This window comes from Dermacentor variabilis, chromosome 4 (genome assembly GCF_050947875.1).
Source record: "Dermacentor variabilis isolate Ectoservices chromosome 4, ASM5094787v1, whole genome shotgun sequence".
NCBI classification, from domain to species: domain Eukaryota; kingdom Metazoa; phylum Arthropoda; class Arachnida; order Ixodida; family Ixodidae; genus Dermacentor; species Dermacentor variabilis.
This window is the reverse complement of record NC_134571.1, coordinates 210,483,385-210,500,481: the sequence shown is the minus strand read 5'-3', so window position 1 is coordinate 210,500,481 and position 17,097 is coordinate 210,483,385. Positions and strand designations below refer to the sequence as shown.

The 17,097-nt window shown below is 42.7% G+C and overlaps 1 protein-coding gene across 5 annotated transcripts in view; it reads right to left on the bottom strand.

Annotated features, from left to right (window-relative positions):
• The window catches only part of trc (Serine/threonine-protein kinase tricornered), a 126,947-nt gene that overhangs the window by 29,438 nt on the left and 80,412 nt on the right, over positions 1–17,097 (bottom strand). For 4 of the 5 annotated variants that reach the window (XM_075690879.1, XM_075690876.1, XM_075690875.1 and 1 more), the window contains exons 2-4: positions 11,210–11,449; positions 7,669–7,875; positions 52–175 (exon numbers count right to left, since the gene is read on the bottom strand). In XM_075690879.1, the coding sequence (XP_075546994.1) occupies positions 52–175; positions 7,669–7,875; positions 11,210–11,401 (523 nt within the window). In that variant the 5' untranslated portion in view covers positions 11,402–11,449. Of the gene's footprint in view, positions 1–51; positions 176–7,668; positions 7,876–11,209; positions 11,450–15,091; positions 15,219–17,097 lie in introns of those variants that run through there. The other variant, XM_075690878.1, reaches the window with a different exon arrangement.

Here is a 17,097-nt window from a genome sequence, read left to right as displayed (position 1 = left end):
TCTGCGATCAGTCCTGTGGTCCCACCCAGGCAAGAGAGAAGTGTCACTCACCGCCAGGAAGAAACTCCATGATGAGGTACAGGTTGATGGCGTCTTGGAAACTGTAGTACATCTTCACCACCCATTGGTGGTCAGCCTCCACCAACACATCACGCTCAGCACGAACATGCGCAACCTGTGAGATAGGAGAACACACACACACATGCAACACATCCAAAAAGAAAGATGGCAGGCTCCCTGCTACCATGAGTCATTTACTTGAAGTTCTTCACACTTGACTACGCTGCCATGGGGAGGGCCTTCACACTTGAATACGCTGCAACAGACCCGTTCAAATTGAGACTGTTGCAAGGGGTTTTCAAGTATTTTACTTTATTTAAAGAAAACTTTTATACGGTTAAACCTCAATATAACCAACTTCAATGTAACGAAATTCTCATTATAATGAATTATTAACTTTTCATAACCTTTCGTCATAGAACACTATGTATTTAAAACCTCAATATAATGAAGTGTGCTTGTATGCGATTTCAATATAACGAAATTTGCTTTCGCCGCAATAGAATGCCCACACATTAAATGGAAACTTCTGCAGATGCAGATGGTTACAAGCGACTGCTTGCAAACGCAACTCTAAAATTGCACACCGCGCGACAAGAGCGACCACCAAAGTGGACCCACATCATGATCCAAATAAATTCCAAGTGCGATAATATCCTATTGCACCCGGCGCACTCTGTGCTACAGGTGCGAGTGAAAGTGTGTGAGGGTGAGCTAAGAAATATGGTGGCTTCAGAAGTGCCACCTTTCCGTGGGAGCAAAGGAAAAGAGAAGGAGGGGAGTGAACTCAGAATCACGCAATCAAGCGCATGCGAGAAGTGGGGGGAGGGGGAAGGTAAATTGGCACGTGTCACAATTTCTGGCGGGTCTCGGCCGTGGCTGCGTATGGCTGTAAGAGCGGCTGAGTGCGTACACAGCGGTGCATCCTGCTTTAGAGCTAATCTGTCGTGTATGCAAACAGTGGGCTTGCCAAGACGGTGTGGCATCATATAATCTGCCTTCCAGCACGTTTAGTATTGAAGGTTGCGTAATCTCGAGTTTCGGTAACCCGTTAGAGCGAGAGACAGATGGAGCATTCGCTCCCCGTTGGTGGCGCTTTATCTGATAGCGTCGTCCCAGTGCGGGTGATGCTATCAGCTGCGAGGGCGGAGTGCACGCGAAAGTGTCTCTGGCTTCGCTTAATTCGCACCGCCAATGTGAATATATCATCGATATGGCATGAAACTGTATCATTCATCGCCGACTCCCAAATTCATCAAAATGAATAGTTTTTCTCATTCAAATTCGCTTTTTCTTTTTATTGCCTGATAATTCATAAAATTCTGCGGCCCCTTTGTGTGTAAGAAAAAGCGATCAGCAACTGTACTTATTTGCATAAAAGGTTGAATTTCACTGCAACAAATTTTCGATATAACGAAGCAAATTGCCAATTTCACCTATTTATTTAGACATTTCTTATCACTGCACAAAAAAAACGAGGACACAAGAAACACACACCACACCACGAGTGCAGACTGCCAAGTGTTTATTTTTTGAAAGCAAGCAACATACACATATTTCATTCGGGAACATGTGCACGTGTCCGCACTGTCACTCTCACATGTGCCGATAAACATAAAAACGTCAAAGATTATCTGCTGGTTAACAGTGTATCCAAGATTGCGACAAGCGATCCCCAAAATAACCATGAGCCATTCTTACAGCATCATAAAAGAGGGAGAGATAAATTTTAAAGAAGGAAGAAAAGCAGGAAGAGACCCCAAGTATGTGAAGGAAACGGATATGGCACCTAACAAATAACCAGTGTAAAGGCGAACAATGGAGGCATTGTGTCCTCGCGTTTTCGCGCAGTTATAAGAAACGTCTAAAGCTATGAACCAACTAGCCTGCCAGAATGTCCTACTCAATTTCACCTACTTCGTTATATTGAGGTTTACAGTCGCCGACCGATTTTCCGGACTCCAAAAATTCGGACATGCCCGATTATTCGGTCAGCTTCGCGGCACCGCCATTCTCCCCATAGACCATAATGTATAACAACTGCCGAAAGTTCGGACACGTTGCAACCTCTCGTCTTATTTTTCGGACACTCCTTGAGCCGACTCGATCGAGAGCATCATGCACCGACTATGACCGGCGCATAGTTCGACTTGCTGAACGCCATTTTTGTTTTGAACGGAGCCTCCTTGCTGCCCCACGAAGTGGCGATACTGGAAATCCCCGCTCATCATCATCGTTTCTGCCTGGTTCGATAGAGTGGCTCTACAGCAGTTCCGGTTTCAGCTTTGTAAGCCATGTCAAGACAATCCAGCAGCTGATTTGTTTCTTCGGGCACGACGCTGCGAGCAGGCTACGTTTTTCGTTTGTGCGACTGGTGTCGGCACGGTGGTGTTTGCTTTGTGTGCTGTGTCGAGGTTTCGGTGATCCAACGCGGCGTACGGAAACATTGCGTCAAGTGTCTAATGGCACCGACAGTGCCCGCGCAGACTTCGCTGGGGAATGCCGGCAAGCGGGTGCCGGGAGGCCTAAGATTTGTCGCCTTCTGATGTGCTCCCTACTGACGCGGAAAATGTTCTGCCGAGACCTGCGCAGCGGTTGCATTGCGATTCCGGACACCGTCTCATTTGACAGTTTCACAGGTGCTGACACTGCTGTACTGACATGCGCAGAACTCGACGACGGCGAGATCATTCGTCAAGTTTCTGCTGCACCGCCGGACGATGACTCTGAGTCGGAAGATGACGCACCATGTGCTACGCTGCCGTCGCATGCGGAGCGTGCACAAACAGTGACTGTGCTTTCAGCCGCCTACAGTGACTGCACGACCCTCTCCGAGGTTCAGGCTTATCTGATTGTGCGTAAACGGAACAGCGTGCAACGGCGCATTCACGATTTCTTCAAGCCTACTACAGAGCCCGAATAAGTGCGTGGAAATAAAGGATTTCATTTTTTTTTTTCTTAATCTGCTTTTTCGGACACCTGTTTGTTTAGACATTTCTGCAGTCCCCGTGAGGTCCGAATAAACGGTCGGCGACTGTACCTGTATAACCTACCAAATGTCTACATACATCAAAACCAAGCTTATTTTTCTGGTACATGGCATTGTACCAAAAAAAAGAAAAATTTTAATGTGACTGAGTGAAAAATAACGCTTTTCAGATTGTATGTATATTCCACATTTGAAAAGGTGTGAAAATAAAATTTGCACTTTGCAGCAGTGTTTTCCAATTTCTCAGCGATATTCTTTGATATTTACTATAGCCAAGCATGCATATGCCAAGTTGTGAAACACGTCATCAGTGAAAATCCAGCTCCCTGCTGACTCTCTTGATGCTTCAAGAGAACTTGGGTGTCTGCTTTTCTGGTCTAATTTTGGAGCAACACTAAAGCAATGAAAAGTAAATACCGCATCTACTCACATAATGATCGCACTCGCGTAATGATCGCACCCCTAAATTTTGTCGTCAAAATTCGACTTTTTTTTATTTCCCGTGTAATGATCGCACCCCAAACTTGCCGCAGCGATATGTCGTGTGCCAAGTCTAGCTAATAATGAATGCGTTTACCATCTGTCGAATGCTATGCGAACGACTCTTGAAGACAAACCAAGTGGTCTGCACGCACCAAACATTCTTAAGCAGATTTCATTCCTTTCATCACTTTCTGCATTTCCATGACAAAAAAAAAAAAAAAAACCTACAACCAAACTTCCCTTTATTATGTGTAGGCTTTATAATGGTTGTGGTCAACAACAAGAACAAAAAAGGCGCCTTTCGATTCTTCTCATCTGCACTCGTGGCCACGCAACAAATTGCGAGCGGCAACGATAGCAGCCACGTTTACACTGATATGTTAAAAGTGTACCCTATTCATACGCAGACGCTTGTAACACAGCTAAGATATTCGCCCACCCTTAGCGGAAACCTGCCGTATTAGGATAGTAGCAAAGACAAATGCCGTAGTTTCTGCAACATGCCCGCCATGTGTTCCAATGTCACTCGCAGCTAAGAGCGCCCATCTGTTTCTGTCCCCTCAAAGTGGACATGGCTACGTTATTGCCGCAAACTTGCCGATATGAAAGATATTATTCATTACTGATACGGAAGAAACTGTTTCAATGCACGTAATGTACTCAGGAAAAGAAAAAAAATCGCGTTCGGCTTGCTCCGCCGGCTGCCGTGTTTTTTTTTTTTTTTTTGGTGTCCCGCACTAAATACAGCGGCAGCCGCCTATTTGTTGACCTGTTGTCATCCCGCAACAAATGCGAAATGAAAAATTTTTTCTTTCTTTTTGCGGGAAATTTAACCCGTGTAATGATCGCACCCCTGAATTTGCGTCAATTTTTTTGACAAAAAAGTGTGATCATTATGCGAGTAAATACGGTATACTTTGCGAACTTTATTATCTACCATCAGGCTGGGTCATGTGGTGGCCTTCATTGATGGCATGTATCTCATGCTATCATGCATGTATCTCATGTATGTATCTCAGGTCAGCCGCTGTTCTCAGACGTTTGAAGTTAAGTTTTTGGGATGTTTATTAGTTGTGTCATTGAATTAAAAATTTTGTAGGTTATTTCTATTTCTTCCTTTTTTTTTCTGTGCCGACTCTTAGCAGATGTTTTAAGTGGAGACCAATAAAAACATGATGCTACTTGCACTACAGGAGAACCAACAGTTCTTGTGAAGATTTAATCCTGTATGAAAGCCTTATTGTGGTCAATCATTAAAAAAAATCACCGACGATTCCGATACTTCCTAATGCGAATTTCGAGCACAGCTGTTTGGGTGTTTTGAATTCACGACATATTGTAGCAAAGAGTTTGATTCTGAATGACAGGGTCCTCTCGGTGGCAGCACCGAGCCTCTGCTCGGGCAGCTCGTTTAGCAGCAACGGCAGACGAAGCATCTCCACCGGTTCCATCACTCAATGTTCAGTTCAGAGAGAAAGCATGAACACAGGAATGTGTGTTCGTACTTGGAGTGCATTCACTAGCGGTGGCAGCGGCGTAGGCGAAGTAGCGCGCATGCGGTGGGTCCGACGACCCCCGTCAGCGCTTTGTTTCCATGTATGGTGTCGGTGGACGTGCCTCGTCACCGCCGTGTAGCATGTACTCGTAAATCGCAAGTGCCGCAGAGGCATTCTTCGTGATCACCACCTTCCTGATGCCAAGTAAGTATGCCTTGACCCACCAGCAACACGGCTTTCAATGTGCAAAAGTTCACGCAATACTTTGGTGGTGTGCGGATCACCATCGTCATCGTGCTCTATCACGCGCTCACGTTCCTTCAATACGAAAGGGCACTGCTGCACTCTGCGCTTCCTCTTTCATCCTTCGCTGTGCTCATTCGCTCAGTTACACCGAGGGACGCCAACGCTCAAACACGGAAGCAGACGCCCAAGAGCCGCGCTCTAAAATATTTTGGGCCAAGCCATGGTCAAAACCAGCTAAACCATCTCTGCTTCAGCGTACCGCTGTTGTCATGGCACCAATTAAGAAGCTTGCATAGATGGTGGCGCCCAATTTCCCTTTAGGTCGTGTTATAGGAAACTGTGGCACACGCAATCAAACAGTTAACAGATACACAGGAGTAGTTAATAAGACCCCTAAGCTCTGTGTAGGGTAGGCTTCCGCTGATTCAACTCCGGTTAATTTGATTTTTCAGTTAATTCAATCTCGACCAAAGGTTCTGGTTGGTTCCTATGCATTTCTGCAGGCCCATATTTTCATTATTTCCATCCTAAAATTGGCCTTTGCTGGGTAATTCGAACTTGACCAGTCAGCATGCACACGCCAGACCTCTATGGTGATCCCAATAGCAACCCCTTGAGTGGCAACGTCTGTCTCGACACAGCTTAGTAGGAGACAGTGAATGCGTGGGACATGTTATTCCCCATCGAAAACATCTCTTTTTGGCCAGCCCTAAGAAGATTTTCAAGCAAGAACCACAGCTCACAATTGTCTGATTATGGTATTTACCCGATCCTAATGCATGCTTTTTTTTTTTTTCCTCAATAAAATATGGTCTGCATGACGCAGGTGGATACGAAACCAAAAAAAAAAGCCTTCAGGGCTTTCATGTGCTTTACCACATAAGCCAGTGTATTGTGGACAAGCTGACTTTAGGAAGCCAGCTGTCATAGTGCAACACCTTGCCCATTTTTCTTGCGAAAAAATTGGGTGCATGTTGGATTTCTACCTTGTTTAAGAGCTTAGATGTCATTTACACCTCAGCTTTCTACTCTAGACACATAGAAAGTAGGCGCACATTTGAGTCAGTGACACATTAGGATAAGGCAAATGCTGCCAAATGAACCAGCGGTGTGTTCTGTTGTTTTTTCCGCATCTTGTTTAATTCAACCTGCCGGATAGCTTAACCAATTTCGCCAGTCCTGTCAGGGTAGAATTAATGAAAGTCGACTGTATTTCGTTCTATTAAGGATCAAGTTTGTGATCAAAGGGAAGGTAAGAGAGCAGAGCAAAGTGGTCAAAACTTGACAATCAAAGAGGGCATTTTGTCAACCATTCTGGGCTCTACCCATTCCAGTTACACCGCAAGAAATATAAGAGAGCGGCATGCCACTGAGTCCAACAGAGTAATTTTGAACACCTAGCTTGACAAGAACCATCTCATTTCGAACAATACATCAAGGCTAGATAAATCGCACGAGCATAGTGCGTCCTGTCGCAAGCTCTGATACAAAAATTATCAGTGGTCATTTAAGCTAGCGAAACAAACGGAGAATCAGTATTCACGAATACAATTTCACACAAAATTTTGTAACTCCCACTAACCATATGTTGGTCACTTCTAGAAAGACTTTAAACACAGCTTAAGAGGAAGCTTTAGCTCGGGCCCAACTCCGACGCGGCCTATTCAAATACATGTAAAACGCAAAAACGTTTTTATGAGATAACCCCTGGACAGATTTTGATGAAATTTGTTGCATTTGAAAGAGAATGTTAAATTCTAGCGACTGTTGGAAGCCAAATTTCGATTTAGGGTTTGAATTTTCTTAAAATGATTTTCAAATATTTGACCGTTCGAGAAAAATAGAAGCACGAAGTTTACAAATTCATAGCTCTGCATGAAGAACTGATATCGCGGTTCTGTAAACGGCATCCATTAGATCATTCAAAGCGGACAAATTCAATGTGTCATTTTACATCTTACGTGAATTTTTTATGTTGGTTACAACGGTTTTGCAAAAGTTGTATTTTCCTATGATTAAATTTCTTTATATTCATGTGTAACATATCAATTTTGTCCGCTTTAGATGTACTATTAGATGCAATTCACATAATTGTATTATCATTTTTAGTGGTTGAGTTACAGAGTTGTAAACTTGATAGTCTCATTTTTTGAAAATTTTCGATTTTTGCCAATTTATGATAAAAAATTGACGACCTAACTGAAAAATTCGAAACCAACAGTCACTAGATTTTAGGTTTGTCTTTTAAATGCAACAAACCTCGTCAAATTTGGTGCAGTGGTTGCCGAGAAAAACGAATTCTCCTTTTACATGTATTTAGATAGGAGCACCCGAGCTAAAGCTCCCTCTTAAGAAGACCTATGTAATCCAGCATAAAGTGGTAAGCCTGCTCACCTGTTCCTTCTCGAGCATATCAGCCTTGCGAAGGATCTTCATGGCATAGACGTGGCCTGTGTCGCGCTTTTGGACCAGCCGGACCTCGCCAAAGGCTCCTCGGCCAATCACCTTAAGTGGCTCAAAATCTTCTACGCCTAGTCGTGAACGCTTCAGCCGCAGGAACTCTGTCTCCTTCAGCGAGTGCTGCATGCGCTTCTCTTTCTTCTGCATGCGAAGGCAAGTGGAGAAGCGTTAATCTCACGAGTCATGCGCAAACACACTGGTGACCCATATTATCAGCCTATTTCATGCCCACTGCAGGACGAAGGTCTCCACCACTGATTGCCAGTTTACATTATCCTGTGTCAGCTGATCCCATTCTATGCCTTCAAATCTCCTGATTTTATCACAACACACAGTCCTCTGCTGTCCTCAACTGCACTTCCCTTGGCACCAATTTGCTTACCATAAAATCCCGAGAGATAGCCCACCTAAAATTGAGAGAAAATCAAGTAAAAATATGAGGTGGGATAACTTTCAAGGTGCAGTAAAAAAGAAGTTGAAAAATGTATAGCAGCCAAAGAATGAACCCACGTTTATTAGCACTGAATTCATTCATCATATTAGAGCTGATAAGATAGAAACATGAGCGCTCGAGCTCAGAAGAGACACTATATGGCCAAGTATGCTGCTAGGCCTAACTTGTATGCCACAAGCACAGTACCCGCCAAACACGGATCGCAAACAAGAAAAAGAAAAAGCAGAATACCGCGAAAACTAAGAATCGAAATAGTGAGCGAGCTAAATATTTTCTGAGTCTGTAAATTACAAAAATAAAAAGTGCTTGTATGAAGGGTATTGCAGTTTAAAAAATCACACCTCGAATGCTGAGGGAAAACATATTCAGATGGATTCAGCTTGTCGGCTCTTTGAGGATTATGAATTCCGGGAATGGTATTGTTATGGGTGGTTTATCTATCTATGTTTTTGAAAAACTAGAAAATCATGCCGAAACAGGGGTGGGTTACTTTCGGGGGTGGGGCATCTCTCGGGATCTTACGATATTCCAATAAAAACCTGCTCAATGCATTACATGGCATGTTTATTTAAATGTCTTCCTCTTATCTAAAGAAGTACTTGTAAGATATTTTCAAGCTATAATCTTTTTGTGTTAAAGGGACACAACAGACAAATACTAAGTCAAGCTAAAATGATAGATTAGTGTTCGAGAATCTTTAAAGTGTCACTATTATTGCGAACAGAGTCCTAATAATCGAGAAATTGAGGTAAATGCAGGATTTGATTAGAGACTTCCTCTGAGTCATTGAAGTATTTGCGCAATGATGAAAGCACTCCTAATTTAAATTCTGTCACTAGTACTCAGCCACTCGTTATAAAAACCTCATTGTATTGCATTATAAGACAAAAGAAAATGCTACTTGTCCAGTTCCACTTCATCTTCAGAAAAAAGAACTCATTGACATTACCCTTGACAACGTGGGCAGTCGAAAGGTTTCATTTCCGCTCGACTCTGCACCACCCGTGCTTTCGAGTTTCAGTAGTTTCGTTATCGCATAGTACTGTGTTGGCTTTGCTGACTCATGAAACCCGCACAAACTGCAAGTAGCAGAGAATTCCACTTCCATGTGATTCCGTGGGATGCCCGAACGATCCACCCCACTTGACCAAAAGCAGCTGCAAGCAGCAAACCCACCGCTCTGTCTTGGCGCGGTTTCTACATGGCCGCGCATTTGCGCTTTGTGCAAGAAACTGTACCACCATCTGTCGGGCACCGTTTTACACAACCATGGCAGACAAGGGCCGTGATGGCGCACACAACATCACGAGTCCCTGGTTAGGTGGTGGGAAATTTTAATTGCGATAAAGGTACTCGGACCCTTCAGATGCAATTTTCTCATAAACCAATTTTTTTTTTGGCTAGAATTAAGTGTTGCGAGATCTCTGGAATGGTATTTAAACAGTCCACATCGACCTTGTATTTGCCTTTAGTGCTCCTTTAAATGGAAGTTACAAGCCCTCTATGTCTATGAAGAAATACTGGCAAGTCCTAAATAAATGAATACCTTGTTTCTATGAATCAATTTAAGTTTCACACTTGCACGCTTCGTTCCTGCAATCACTGCCGCTCCCATTTGTGAACACTCGCTGAGCAATGCTATGAGCAATGCTGTCATACCCAGCTTTATTGCTCTATTACACAGCAAGTTTTGGAGAATGTCATGACATCATAATAATGTCAAAGACACCAAGTCAGACCCCCCGCAGGAGCTTAATGGCCATGGCATTGCGCTGCTGAGCTCGAGGTCACAAATTCGATGCAGGCCGTGGCAGCCACGTTACAATGGGGGCAGAATGCAAAAATTCTCATGCACTTATATTTGGCTGCACATCGAAAAACACATGTGGTCAAAGTTAACTCTGAGCCTCCCACTAAGGCGTGCCTCATAATCCCGTTGTGGTTTTTTTTTTTTTCTTATTTATACAATACTGTGGACTCATGGTCCAAGCAGGGTGTCGATACAAATACAAAAGTACATAGAAACAGCAACAAAAAAAAAGCCACAATAATACAGGCTCAGAAAGGTTGCTTCACAGTTTAATCACTTGCTCTGATAAGGCAGTGCCATCCACTAATGGTTCTTGGGAAGTAAGAAAACTTAAATAGGTCTGTGCAAGCGAAATATGGGGTCAGGGCGTTTTCATTGTGGTGTTGGGTCAGCCTGCTAGTTAAGGGTGACAAATATGTTGATGCACCTAGCACAAGTTTCTTTTCCAAGAGTTGGGAAAGAAATTCTAATCTAAATTTTTGCCTTCGTGCCTGTAATAGGGGAATGCCATTTGCTTGCATTAAATTATAAGGCGAGTCTAATGCTGAAAATTTACTAAAAATAAACCTTGCAGCCTTTCTCTGAATACGTTCGAGACAATCAATGTTGCGCTTAGTATGAGAATCCCATATAATGCACGCATATTCGAACCTTGGCCACGCAAGAGCAGTATAGCAGAGCAGCTTAACATTAGTGGGAGCAGTTTTAAGTTTATGTTTAAGGACACAAAGCTTGCAGAAGGTGGATGAACAAACATTATCAATATGAAGATTCCAAGACAGGCATGTTTTGGCATGTACAACACCAGAATATAATTAATTATTAATTAATTTGAATTTTGACAGCAGGTCCAGCATTTCGAGACCAAATTTAGTATAAAATACCCAACTTTCCTAGTTGCCAAGTGCCATAGTTGCCTTTTACATGTTCTTACAACTTTGAAGATGTGCGCCAGTATTCCTTTAATCTTAAGAACATCAACAGTGAGTTCCACATAAAGCCACTGATCAGTGTGCTGCTTGAGAGGACTGGTACTGTGACGCGTTTGTTCCTACAGCGTTCTTGCTTTTAGTCCCCACAGATACAACAAATAGAACTTCGACGCACTTCCCCTTATTGGCACAACCACAATGCAGCAAGTGGTCAAAGACAGCAGGCAGGTTAGTGGCAAAGCCTATGAGCCAGCTCTCCTGTCCACTGTGGAATTCTACCTGCTCCTCGGAGAGCCCTTCCTCGCGCATGGTCTCCTCGAGGCGCTCGTGGCGGCCCTTGCGCTCCAGGTGCTGGGTGACCAGGTTGGAGTAGTAGTTCTCCAGGTGCACCTTGGCCTTGGTGGCCTTGTCCAGCGTGTGGCCACTCAGCCGGATGCCTGCTGCACCTCCGTCCGCGGTGGCTGCAGCCATGCCACCGCCCCGCTGCTGCCGCGACTGTGGCCCCGAGCTGGGCTGTCTCTGCACAAAAGACGGGGAGAAAAGCCTCTGCATTTCACTTTGAGATGGTGAGGGAACTGTGAGGAAAAGCACCACAAGGACTTGACTAGCTACTAAGCCAGAGCACAGAAGTGACACTGTGGATTACAAATGCATGCATGCATGTTCAGGGGTAACCTTGCATGCATACACAGCTATACAATACAAAGTTCATGGAAGGCTGGCCACCTCAGTAATTCAATGGTACAGCCTCACACGCATAATGCGCAAGATGAGAGTTTGGACATGATGAAAATTAGCATGAAAAATTAGAAAATTCATTCAATATAACTGGGTGTCAAGTTGTGTAGCAACTTATATCTCATCGTTCACATATTACTAACATCACCTCAACTATCAATAAAACGCCAGGTTTATTCAAAAGCAACCTAGATGGCCATGCCCCCATATATGTAAACCTTCTCACTTACAAATCACTGATTAGAATGAAGCTTCAGTACGCATCCGCCATTTGGAACCCTAGCCAGTGTCACCTCACCAGCACTCTAGAAGCAGTACGGAACTGCGTCACTAGATTAATCCATTCCACTTATTAATACCGTGTTTGCATGTCATCATTAAAGCAGAATCAGGTTTATCAAGTCTTTCTCTTCCTCCCCTTCCTCCCTACCCCCTTCCCCCCCCCCTCCCCGGTCAAACTGCCACACTGTCTCTGTTCCACAAGTTCTTTTACAGCTCTCTCATTCACCCACTAATATAGCTCACCCCTGGCATGCATATTTCATCGCATCAACTGTCAACTTCAAGTGCCATGCCCAGGTGCTTGTATTGTTGTTTTTTCCTCGTCATTTTTCCCACACACACCATCAGAATGGAAACAGCCTTCCCATAAAGTTGCGTCAATCACATGTCCATCAAGTTTTCTGAAGAATGTAGCTGATAACATTTTTGAATGAATGACATTATTTTGCAATTACGTAATGCCACCCCTTGTGTAATATCTCCTAGATGTGTCATTAGGGAATTAAAGTGATGCGATAAACAAAGGAGGGCAATGGAACAGAGCACTACACTCTCAACTGAAGCTTTATCAGAAATGCTGGTACATATGTAACATGCGCACCACAGCACCTAAGGACGCTAAATGGGAGTTCATCATCAGCAAAATGAATACAGAAAAACAGCTTCACTTTGATACAAAAGTACTGACGGAGTACTGATGCACTCATCACTGCATTTGATAAAAAATGCTTCGGCTAACTCATGTGCCGTTGTATCGGAGCTCTTATTCAAGATTCCTCACTTTGTTGAGAAGAGGACTGTGCATGCACTGCTTGCAGTGATGAGAAGAAAGGGGGTTAACCGAGGGGCCCAATTTTTATTAATCATGCCATAAGAAGCCAACAGCCAGACACCACACAACCAAGGACAACACAGGAGAAATTACTCCCACTTACTAATTGAACTAAAGAAATGATAAATTAATGAAGTTGAAAGTCGTCCCATGGCACCGCAGTAGCTCAATTGGTAGAGCATTGCATACGTAATGTGAAGACGTGGAATTGTTCCCCACCTGTGGCAAGTTGTTCTTTTCATCTGCTTTTACATTAATTTACCATTTCTGAAAAATGTAGCTGATTCAATTAGTAAGTACAAGTAATTTCCCCTGTGTTGTGCTTGGTGGCTTTGCTTGTTGGCTTCTTATGCAGTGATGTCGTAAATCGGAGCCAGTTCCACTTCATACAGACAGTTCGTGCTCTATTAATCTTCTGCCGAACTCGCAACTCTAATTATTTTATTTATTTATTTATTTATTTATTTTCTTATTTTCTTAAAGTGCCCAAGAACAGCTTTAAGCCTTAATATTGGTGCAGTTGTGTTACATAAAGAACATAAAACCGAAAAACAAAACCGAACATCTCAAACAACAGTGGTACAAAGTGCAACAAAAATGCAACAAACAACAACAACAACAATAATAATAATTATTATTATTATTATTATTATTATTACGCTACTACTACTACTACTACTACTACTTGCCTAAGGTACCTTGACTGGCATTTTTACTACAAATATTTTAATTTATTTTTTAACTGAAGTGGAAGACAAACTTTTTTTTTTCTTTGTAAGGTGCAAGAGCTGGGTGAAAACATCTCAAAAATATATCCCAAGCTGTCATCTCACAACAAAACTATCCAATAAACCAGCAAACTTAATATAACTGATTATTACTTTTCCTCACACATATTCTATCGATGCAGACTAGATTAAAATGAGGGATGCAGTTGTGTGTTGTGTTGAGAGGTTCTGCTTATTTGGTCAAATACCAAAATAATTTACTCATTTCTGAAGGCACAAATTTAGATAAGCAAGCAAGACGAGTGTTCAGAAAATGTGTAAATTGCAGCTAACAGTACACCTTTCATTAAGAGCAAGAGTAAAAAGAAAAAAAAAAGCTGGCAAGACCCATCTCACTGTGCCTGCCAATATTAATGCTATTATCATTTAAGCAATGTAGCAAAACACTGTATTGCTGAAATCACCTTTATTTAGAATTTGTAGTCGTCATTCTGGGATTTCCACTGATTTGGCTATATGCAACACACACTGCCTCCCTGATCTGCTATGGCCATGATGGCACGACGATGATGCAGGAAGAACGATGAAATGATAAAGAACGAATGACGTTAACGAAACAATGAAGGTGGTATGATCGATGGCATGGCGACAATGGGAGGATGATTCTGAAACAATGACCTGAACTACCACCAACTTGCCCAAGCTACCACACTGAAAACAATAACGATGGTATAATGCCGACGGTACGACTACAAATGCATGGCAATGATGCAATGATGATGATAGCATGACAATGAATGACGACAGCATGATTATGATGCAATGATGAAGAAGGAATGACGTCGACAGTATGATGAAGTTGGAAGGATGACGATGGAATGACCACAATACCTACACAACCATGACTGCATACCTAGTGGCCCAAGCTAGCAGACAACTTGGGCCACTGCGTTGGCGTAAGATGCTAGATAGATAAGATTCAAAGTGTCTGAATTAGGCAGAGAATGCTGCTATCAATAATACCTATGGATTAATATAAATTTGAAGTGCTCAATAGTAGAAACACCGAACAAAGTGGCGAGAATAAATATAACACCTGTAGAATAACAGTATGAGGTAGCACGGTCAAATAAATAATCCAAGTGCAACTAGAAGGTTCTCTTGCGAAGGCAGTTCTTGCACTTTAGGAGCAGTGCCTCTGGCAAAGCGCCACAGTTTAAACATTGCAACTAACGATACGAGTGACAAGCTGTAAAATAATTGCACTAAGCCATGTGTACCAAAACAGTGGCACTCGACATAATATATGTGGCTAGATAAGCTCCACAAACTTGCAGTAGGCAATAGTTTATGTAATTCAATGCCAACATAAGCATGAAAATAGTGGCATCTGCATTGAAAGCTACACAAGACAAAAGAATTTACTCAAAGGTAGCTACAATTTGGGAATATGAAGTGCAGAGACTGACATTTCTGCATTTTTCGTTCATCTCTCTGTCCCCATTTATAACTTAGTGACCCTCATCAATAATTAACACTGGCACATGGCAGCAAAGAAGCACTTCAGAAATACCTACTTACAGGCCACATCTGATGGGAGAGAAATGAATGAGCTTGGCCAAGAGTAATCCTTCACGCTTCCTTATCCCCATGAATTGAGGAAGCATACTATTGTCGACAGACGCGCACACACAAGACTTCAATGCACACCTGCTTCTGCGCATGAGGAGAGAGTGTATCAACGAGATAAAGTCTGTCAAAGAGCAGTTTTCTCCCATCAACTTCCTTGTACAGCTGTGGCCAGATAAAGATACTTTCAAGGATGTCGCAGACCTTCAAGCCCTTGAGCATCGGGTTACCAATGGCAACGGATATCAGCACAGAGATGCACTTTCAAAGCTGTCAAGCCCGACCACAGAGAAAACTGCAAAAATTGCCTTCTACAGTCACTTATAGTGCCTGTGGTAACATTGGTCTGACCTTCCATGCAAAATGCTCCCAATCCTGTGTAGGTGTGACAGAAGGTATTTTCCAAAACAAAATTTTGCTTGCGACTGCTTTGGATGAGCACAGTTCATATTATTGTGCTTGGTTTCTAAGGCTCTCAAATGAATAGGGCTGGCCCTATCAGTTTGAGACATGGATCACAGACTGCAGCACCATACTTTGGTGGCAGAATAACTGACGAGAAAATTCAGCAAGACATGGATGTGCCAATGTGGGAAAAAAAAGAAGGAAAGAAGGCAGGCGGTGGCTACACGCACGCGAAGTCCTAGCAACAATGAATTACATTTTTCCTTTTAGAGCGGAAAACACAGCAGCAATGCAGCACGCAACGTGGCGACACTAGTTTCTATTGGCAAAGAATGGCCACTGGTATTATGCATATGTTCATAATATGTGCTTTATCTGCAATACTTTTTCAGTAAATTATATATTGTGAATGATGATTTTTGAGTCCAGCCAAATTACAAAACCTACAATAAAGGGAGTTGTTCATAGGAACTGTGGAATAAAAAATAAATGCTGAGGGAGTTTTCTTTTTCTTTCTGTTGCACCTAGCATGGTAGAGGTTCCAGTTCTCAGTACATGAGGGCAAGATTTCAACCTACAACATGTGCTTCTTCCAAAGTTACTTTTTTTTTTAAACAAACACAAATATCTGGTCTAGTTGCATCGTTGTTAGAGTCGCAACTCTACATGCCTCAAGGGTAATTTCGCTCTCTCTTCTTCTTTCTTTCTTTTTTTTTTAGCCATTTTGGATTTTATACCTGCTGCTTCTACCACTCCACCTGTTCGCAACTATTGCACAAATCTAACCAACAGGAATTTTTGCACTGGTTCACATCAACACCTAATCAAGGATAGCTGATATTTGAATATTCAAAATGTCTCACATTTGGCATGTGTGCAGAATGTAACATTCAGCCCAAATGTTCCCGACAGTGGGACATCCTAAATTCGACATCCTAAATAAACACAGGGGCTGCAATTGACTTTCTAGTGGTGGAGTCCAAATTACTTCAACCACTTTGGCTTCTTTAGCCAGGCCCAAAGCGAAGCACCTGCACATTTGTCCATATTGCAGCCATGAATTGAACCCATGGCCTCATGCTTGGCACCCAGCACATTACCATAGTCATGGCCGGACTGACGTAAAAAAAAATCAGCATGACATGGCTGTGTCAATGCGGGGAAAAAAAAAAACACACAGAATGTTTATTTGTCCTAAGTAGGGCGCTTTGCTGCAGAATCCAGTAGAAAAATAATGCCAACAAGCAGCAGCTTTTAATAAGATGAATAATTTAAAAGCTGCAATGACCACGAGACTCGTAAATGCTAGCTGAAGCTAGCAATTCCCAGAGTACCGCTGCTGTTGCTGCAAATGATCACGCTGATACAACTGGCCTCTCAAAGTACTGAAGTTGTTCAAGTGAGATGCCCCATTTTTACTTCTATCAGCACCCCAATCTCAGAACATGTTTTGGACGGCAGTCAGTCTTTCAGGGGTAAACTTGAAAACATCTATTACTTGTCAGTATGATAGCATCACAACAATCTCAGCACTAGTCTAAACTAAAAAATAA